This window comes from Chinchilla lanigera, unplaced genomic scaffold (genome assembly GCF_000276665.1).
Source record: "Chinchilla lanigera isolate Chin_1 unplaced genomic scaffold, ChiLan1.0 scaffold00008, whole genome shotgun sequence".
Taxonomy (NCBI): domain Eukaryota; kingdom Metazoa; phylum Chordata; class Mammalia; order Rodentia; family Chinchillidae; genus Chinchilla; species Chinchilla lanigera.
In genome coordinates this window covers 26,345,037-26,353,892 of record NW_004955409.1, presented here as the reverse complement: position 1 = coordinate 26,353,892, position 8,856 = coordinate 26,345,037, and the positions used below count along the sequence as shown (strand labels likewise).

At 44.0% G+C, this 8,856-nt stretch overlaps 1 protein-coding gene across 1 annotated transcript in view; it reads right to left on the bottom strand.

Moving 5' to 3' along the window:
- Nucleotides 1-217: 217 nt before the first annotated feature.
- Nucleotides 218-8,856, bottom strand: part of Snx6 (sorting nexin 6) — a gene marked incomplete at its 5' end in the record, with an annotated part of 29,736 nt that continues 21,097 nt past the window's right edge. Inside the window, 5 exon segments of the mRNA XM_005376940.2 lie at nucleotides 218-952; nucleotides 3,235-3,320; nucleotides 3,401-3,560; nucleotides 4,913-4,999; nucleotides 7,308-7,347. Of these exon segments, the coding sequence (XP_005376997.2) occupies nucleotides 899-952; nucleotides 3,235-3,320; nucleotides 3,401-3,560; nucleotides 4,913-4,999; nucleotides 7,308-7,347 (427 nt within the window).

Genomic DNA, 8,856 nt, shown 5'->3' with positions numbered 1-8,856 from the left:
ATGGTTCCATGTGCCTTTTTCTTTTGAGACATAGCCTTGCTATGTAGTTTAGGGTGGCCTTGAACTCACTATGTAGCCCAGGATGGCATCGAATTTCGGGCAATCTTCCTGTCTTAGCCTACCAAGTGCTGGGATTACAGGCGTGTGCTACCACAGCCAGATCAATGTATCATTTTCAATGAAACAAGAAGAAAGAGAAAAACTAAGACCTGCACTGTAAAGCATAGTATTGGAGTAGATTTATTATAGCTACTCCAAATTTTAGAGTGATACATGACCTCAGTTTAAAACTATTCACTTATCACTGGTTATTTTACAATAGTTGGTTTAGTCTACAAGTTTAAGGCAAACATACTAATTAATGCATTTCTCTTCAGAAATCATACTTAGAAAGATTACATAAGTTTGGCCCAAAACTTTTATAATTAAAAGTAAGTCCGATTAAGATGCTTTACAAGGATACATGAATGAACTAAGAGTATACAGTACAATACTTTTTAAAAACAAAATTTAAAAAAAGAAATCAAGAAAGGCCATCTTTACCTTGTTTGAACAATGTAATTTGAAAAGGTTAAACTTCAGAAATGATTTGAAGGTAAATAAGATTGGCAGCCATAAAGAGTACTATTTATAAAATAAACCCAGTTATGAAGGCTACTTAAAGACTGGACTCTGGGCTTTGGAGTAGGACGGGTGCAGGTGATGGACGCTATCCAGAGACACAGCCTGTGGCAGACTGCGCTGCCTGTGCGCAGTGCTGCCGCTGCTTCTCAGAGGAGGGAGAGGAGATGCACTTTGTCAGCTTTGCTTCCGGTGAGCAGAAATGCTTAACATCATTAAGAAAACAAAAATAAGATCTGAAGGAAGGCAGCCCTTTTTAACAGAAACCAGAAGTGGCTTATGTGTCTCCATTCAACACTGCCAGGCAGTTCTGCAGCAACTGGAGGTTACCCTAAAAAGGAAAGAGAATTACAAACTGTGTTACTCCAAACAGCTCGAAAGATCTCACTGAAAATACACAGCATTAGAAATAATGTCACTTCGGTTTGTTAAGTGGGCAAGATTTTGGAAACAGCCATTCTTTACTAAATAAATTTCTAGACCAATATTAATGGTCTGGATTAACTGATACATTCTTTTTTCTTTTTTTTGTACCGAGAATCTAACTCAGGGCCTTGCGCTTACGAGGCAGGTGCTGCACTGCGGAGCTACATCCCAGGCCCTGATGCATTCTAATGAATGCAAAATATGCCCTTTTGGACCACGTTTAATTATTCTTTGGTTTGTTTTGAATAGTACTGGGGATTGAACTTACAGCTTTTGCCCTGAGCTACACATCTCCTAGCCCTTTTTAAATTTTTGATTTTGAGACACAATCTTCCTAAGTTGCCCATGTGGGGCTTGAATGTGTGATCCTTCTGCCTCAGCTTCCTGGAGTGCTGAGATTACAGGCAGTGCTCCACCATATCAAGTTATACTCCACATTGTAACACACTCAACTGCCCACCCAAAAAGGTGTGCACTACCCTACACTTTATGAATGGGGCAAGAGCGTGCACATGTCCCACCCTCTCTGGTCAGTTTCGTCACATCTTCTTTTCTTGCACCTACGTTTTATACTTTACTGATAAGAACCGAGACTACTTGTAAGGATACAAATTTTCCATTACAATCAGATTTCAACTATGTTGCAAGACATAATAAATAAAATCCGAAGTAGTTTCAGACTACCTTACCATAATTTTCACTACAATTCAGGCTTTTTGGAACAGGGCTGGGGCACACAGATGAGGAGAAGTTCACTAAGGGCACCTGAACACAGAATGAAGCAGCATTTCTGGCTCCTCACAGAGTACCAACTGTGTAAGATAATCTACCTGTGCTTCAAAGGGACAACACGTCAATATTCCCCACTCATAAGCTACACAGTGAGGCCCTTTCTCAAGAAAAACTACACACAAAAAAAACCACTGCAAAATCTCAGGCTCTGCCACCCCCAGCACTAGGCCACGTGGGTCTGTGTAAGCCCTGGCCTGGCTGCACACTGAGGATGTGGGCAGCAGCCTGGCACCCCCACCGCGAGAGGAAACCCCTGCCCTCTCTGCTGTGCCCACTGTCAATGCCTCTGCAGCAGGGCAGTCACACACACACACCCCCACTGAGAGCCACAGGACCGAGAACAGACATCAGAAATCTGACTGGAGAACACACTGCAGAGAACACACTGCAGAAAGGACTTGAAGGAACACGGAATCTGGAAATTCTCTGAGTCTAGGAGCAGAAACTAGCAAACTTCTCTGTGAGAAACTACGCACTTTCAATATTGCAGACGTGAAGGCACACGGTCCATGTCGGTTCCTCCACTTGCTGAGGCGGTGTGAATGCAGCCACAGACAAGCAGAAATGAGTATGCTTGGCTGCGTCCCAATAAAACCCTTATAGAACTTACACTTGCATTCCATATAATTATCACTATTTTTCATTTGCCTGTTAACCATTTAAAAATGAGAACACCACTCTTCGATCACAGGCTGTACAAAACCTGATGGGCTCTACTTTGCCAGCCCTTGATCTACAGTAATACAACTCTGGTCAACAGCATATGACCTCCTTAAAAAGAACAGTGAAAATTAGAAACCAGCTCTGTTTAGAGTACATCAGGCCAAGGAGATAGTGTACACCTATAATCCCAGCACTTGGGAGACTGAGGAGGAAGACTGCCAGGAATTCAAGGCCAGCCTGGACGAGAGACCCTGTCTCAAAAAACACAAACAAAAAAAGGAAACTTAAGTGTGATGACACACCCCCTTGTAATCCTAGTAGACCCTTATCTCAAAAAGCAAATCAAAAAAGAACACCCACACACACAAAAAGGAAGCAGGGATGGAAAAGAGGAAAAAAAGGACAGGCAGCAATGAACTATATATTCCCAGCCTTTTAAAAAAGTTTTATTAGCTGGGCATGGTGGCACACGCCTGTCCCAGTACTCAGGAGGCTGAGGCAGGAAGATTGTTGCAAGTTTGAGACCAGCCTAGGCTACAAAGTAAGCTCAAGTTCAGCCTGAACTGCACAGTGAGACCCTGTCTGAACAAGACAAAAAAAAAAAAAAAAACCCAACTTTTATTTTGGAACAGGTTCTAACCTTGTGATTCCCTTGTCTCAGCCTCCTAGCAGCTGGGATCACAGGTGCATGCACTACATGTGGCTTAAATTATTAAATCTTTAATACATTACCTTGGCATGCTTCAGCTCTAATTCTGCAAGTTCCACTAAATTTTTTCTGAATGCAGCAACTCTTCTTGTCTTAAAGTCTATAAGTTCTGTGAACAAGAAAATAGAATTAACAAATTTACATAATAACTCTAAGACAAACTGTGACCGAAGGTTAATGCAATGATACCTTGTTTTGCAGATTCAGATATTTTTTCAAACTTCTGACAACATAGTTGTTGGGAAGTTTCAGCCTGAAGAACGTCTTTATTTTTTGCCCTTGCTTTATCCAGAGCTTTATTCGCATTTTCATAATCAACTAATGACCGAGATCTTCGGTAAAGGAGATCCTGTAGACAGAACGTGCCACATGTCAGACTTACCCCACCACCACCACCGGAGGGGACATCACAGAGGGCGCGGGCATCGTGTGCCAGCTACCCTTGAACATTTTATTTCCATTTGCTTCGTTTTATGGCTTGAACCCCAATTCCCTACCCTAAGTGTTTTTTTGTTTTGAGACAGGACCTCACCATGTAGTTCAGGCTGGCTTTGAACTCACTATGTCGCCCAGGCTGTCCTCAAACTCATGGCGATTCTCCTGCCTCAGCCTCCCTAGTGCTGAGATTATACGTGTCTGCCACCATCCTTCGTCTTTTTTTTTTTTTTTTTTTACTAGTAGTTTTATTGCTGGGTGTGGTGGCACACATCTGTAATTCACCACCCTGGGAAGCTATGGCAGGAGGAATCACAAGTTTAAGCCCAACTGAAAACTTAGCAAGATCCTGTCTCAAAATAAAAAGAATTTTTTTAAAAAAGGCTGCAGCCATAATTCAGGGTGAAGACCTTGGATTCAATTACTAGGACCACAAAACAACAAATGCAAAACAAAGCCCCCTCCGTCAGTCTGAGATATAATTCCTATACCATTTAAAATATGCAGTGAAGTGGTTTTCAGTACACTCAGAATTGCACAACCATCACCACCAACCAAATTCACAGTGTGTCCGCCATTCAGAAAACCCACGCCCACGAGCAGCCGCTCTCCCTTTCCAACATGTTCTCTGCCCCTATGCAACCATTAATCTGGTTTCTAGATTTGCCTTATTCCAGATCACATTCTATCAGAGGTTTGTACGGGTAACATTTCTGCTTGTCTCCCTCTCGTTCATACAGGTAACTTCTGTGAGGGCGGGGGTGGAGGACACTAGGCACTGGACCCAGGGCCTTCCACTAAGCTTCACTCCCATCCCTTCTCATTTTGGGGGAGGGTCTCATCATGTTGCTAAGTTGCCCAGGCTTGCTCAAACTTCCAAACCGCCTGCCTCAGCCTCTCAGAATGCTAGGAGTAACGGCATGCTTAAACACCACATCTGGCTTCTATAGGAAATTTATGTGGTATTCCCTGATCTACAATTTCTTTTTCTTTTTGGTACTGGGAATCCAACTCAGGACCTTGCGCTTGCCAGGCAGGCACTTGTGCTGCTGAGCTACATCCCTGGCCCTGATCTACAATTTCTAAAGGGAGAAAAAAAATTAATACTTGAACATATCTCAAAAATAAACACTCGGGACCCCTTCTGCCTCTCTCTCTGACAGAAGCTTTCTTTCCCCCAATAAATATATTCTGCTCTTTAAAAAGGAAGTCACCTTTAACAATCTTAAGTCCAACAAGCTCTAAAGAAATGCACAATGAAGTTACCTTAGCTGCTTGAGATTCTCTTAAGTAATATTTTAAAAGGTCAGAAAGTTTGAGGTCTTCATCGGCAGACACTCGGGCTTCTATTTTCTGAAAAAGGGGGAACACTGGGCATTAAATTAGCAATCATACTCTGCCCTCAGCCTTTTTCTTCTTGATAATTACTGCACGAACACTGAAGTCCTAACTCCAGCACGCACTCCCGTTTCACTGGTCTCCTCCCTCTTCCTGCCAGCTAAGCTGCTCCTTTGGTTTGCAACCTTGAGCGAAGAACAGAAAAAGGATGAACTCAGCTGACACCAATGAGTAATGAAGACTGCATCTGATCTCAGCACCTCACCGAGACTCAGCGTCACTTCTGTGTTCCACCGCTCTCCACTGCAGGAGCGGACAGTGCCGTGCCGTGGAAGGCAGCTAGGCAGGGCACGCCTCTACTCCTTCTTTACTTGGGGAGTGCTATGAGCTGTACACTTACAGTATGTACTCTTTCCTGTATGTCTAATACACTTCAATAAAAATCTGAAAAACCGTATCTTCCTAAGTACTATTAACTTGTGGAGGAATTAAAACTTTATGAATCCCCTACCTCACCCCAGGTGGTGCCAAGAAGTGAACCCAGGGCCTTGCTCATGCCAGGCAAGTTGTCTACCACTGAGCTACAGCCCAACCTGGAACTTCCTAACCTACACACAAGAACACAGACAAGTATATTCAAAACTGACTTAGCCGTGCTGGTAACAGGCTAGATGGCATGGGTGTTATTGAAGTAGTTAAGTTTCCTCTCATTCCACTGAAAGAAAGAGTCTGTGTCCCCTTTCTGGGACTCATAAACTCTCAGACCGTTTGGCCAATACAGCAGAAGTGACCTCAGGCCAGTGGCCAGTTAAGAAACCAGCTGCTCTCATGTGCACCCCTCAGGACGGCTAACTTCTGGGGCAGCCCGTGCTACGAGGAGCTGTGAGCACCGCACGGAGAGGCCACACGCAGTGTCCAGCACAGCCCTAGCACAGGTCAGGTGAGGGCCAGCGCGAACCTCAGACACATAAGGAAAAGAGCTTTCAGCTTTCTGGGACATCTCCAGATTGTCCCAGCCAAGGCCCTGGCAGGCCGTATCTGTCCTTTCTGAACCTTTGCTGTGAAGAATTCACTGGCATACAAAATAGCTGCTGCATGCTACTAGTTTTAGGCTGGTTGTATACAACTGTAATAACCAGAACAACATTCAGACCCTAAAGGCAGGCTGGGAAAATATGCCACCCTGTTCTGGTTTCAAACAAACTGCTCGCTGCAAGGGCCCTAACTGACTCATGGCCTCAAGTACAACCCTCTGGGTTCAGGAGCACGGTCGCACCACGGCTCAGCTCCCACACCTCTCCCCACCCCCCGCCACAGAGCAGCGCGCGGCTGGATGGGAAACCGCAGGGGCACCTGGAGCTGAGGGATGCCTTTCACCTGTCCGAGACAGCCTGCTCCTGCTCCTTCCTTTTCATTCTTCACGGTACCTTTTACATCAAATCTTCACATCTGTTTCGCAGAGGGTTTGACTTAAGTCTACTGTGTGCTACATCTCTATTCCTTTGATGTAAATGTACAGAAAAAACAACTCTACGTCTGCAAGTTCCCTGAAAGTGCTCAGTGATGCCGTTATGAAAGGCAGAATAATGAACTACCTGGAAAAAAATTTTTAAAGAGGGAGAAAAAAAGAAACCACTATCTTTTTTTTCTTTGGTTTTTCTCCGGTACCGGGAACCGAACTCATGACCTTGCGCTTGCCAGGCAGGCGCTTTTTGCCGCTGAGCTAAATCCCCAGCCCCAAGAAACCACTATCTTGATAGCAGTGTCCACACTCCTTGTCTCCTGTGTGACAAGCCCTCTCTCCTTCACGTATCTCCGTCATCACTCGAGTGACAAGGCCATGCTGAAATCTGACTTTACAGTGCACAGCTACCCAGAGCCTCAGCTAAGTACCACTAAACATGAACGCAACACCGCCACTTCATCACGGATTACCTCATTAAATGCTACGGTATGGAGGGTAAGCCCCCAGTCCGGACGTCACCAGTGTTGTATCACTGCTGTGAGTGCGACTTTTCTGCAGCTGTGTACGTGCCGGGCACTGATACCACTTGGCTGGGGAGGGCGCTGGGGAGCAAACTGGGGTCCCTCGAGCGAAGTCCTCTATCTTTGGCCCCCAATTATTTACTTTAACTCTGCAGTGCTGGGAATGTTACTACTCATTTTAAACCAGTGTGTCAGGGGATCCAGACGTGGTGGCGCACATCTGTAATTCCAGTGTTGGGGAGACTGAGGCAGAAGGCCAAGGGGAGGGAGATCACTTATTGTTAACTATAGTACAGGTACAATCTTGTGTGCTAAAACTCTAGAATTTAGTACTTACTCTTGTTTTATCAAACAGTTCTGAAACTTTGAGGAAAAACCTGGAAGGGAAAAATATTTTCATCAGAAGCTATATTTGAAATAATGTTCTACCTTCAATGTTTAGAGAATATACCCCCCAAACCATATTAATATTTAATTTTTTTAAAAGATAGGGTCTCACTTAAGTTGGGCTAGAGGTCAAGATCGTCCTGTCTCAGGCTCTTGAATTCTGGTCTTACGGGCATGTGCTACCACATCCTGTTTTAATACTGAACATTCTTGTTCTAGCACATCTTAATTAACTGTGTACTTCATATAGTTCAACAAAAATCTCCTTGCACTCCACTTTCAGAACAGATTACACAAAATTTGTTACAATTCAAGACAACAGTCTGAGTCAAATATTAAAATTAAAATTTACCTTCTTATCCTTCAGTAATAAACCACATAATAAAGCAAAACAATCACAGTGAAAAGAAACCAAAAGCTGACTGGAAGGAAAACACTGAAGTTGGAGCACTTTTGGTTATCTGGTAGTTATGTTTTAAGCATTTCCAATACAGGTCTTTCCCTTTCAAAAATAACAAATCAATAACCAATTCCTACTCAGAACTCATCTTCACAGGTAACTAACCAGGCTGTTACATGCTGGTATCAATGAAAACCGCCCAGCGCTGGGGGAAGGGAGTGAAGCTCAGTGCTAAGGCCTTGGGTTCAATCCCCGGTACCACCAACATAAACAAGTAAATCCAATACCAAACTATTAAAAGGGAGATTATAAAATATGTCATTACAGAGGACATTATAATAGGATTAGGTCAAATTCTATTAAAACAAAAGAAATTTAAAAAAGAAAGTTTTTTTTCGGTTGTTCCCCCGCCCCCCCCACCTCTGGTACCAGGAATCGAACTCACGACCTTGCGCTTGCCAGGCAGGCGCTGTGCTGCTAAGCTAAATCCCCAGCCCCAACAAAAAACAAACAAACAAACATACAAACAAACAAACTTTGTTTTACTGAAAAAAATTTGTTTTGACACATTAGAGAACATGCTGTAAGTTCAGGCCAGCCTGGGCTACATAGTGCACTCAGGGCCAGCCTGAAATATGTAGCTTGAGACCCTGTTTAAAAAAAAAAAAAAAGCCGGCATGGTGGTGCAGGCCTGTAATCCTAGCACTCGGGAGGCTGAGGCAGGAGGATTGTTGCAAGTTTGAGACCAGCCTGAACTGCATAGCCAGACCCTGTCTCAAAAAGACAAAAAAAACAAGAAAAAAAAAAAAGGGAAAGCCGGCATGGTGGCCCACACCTGTAATCCCAGCACTTGGGAGGCTGAGGCAGAAAAATCTTCAATCTTCGAGGCCAGCCTGAACTGGTTACAAAGTGAGTTTGAGGCCGGCATGAACTGCATAGTGAAACCTTGTCTCAAATGGACCAAAGAAAAAAAAGTGAAACTTCAAAAGGAAAGAGAAACTGGGATAGGGGAATGGAGAGAAGGAAGGAAGGAAGGAAGGAAGGAAGGAAGGAAGGAAGGAAGGAAGGAAGGAAGGAGGGATGGAGGGAAGGAGGGAGG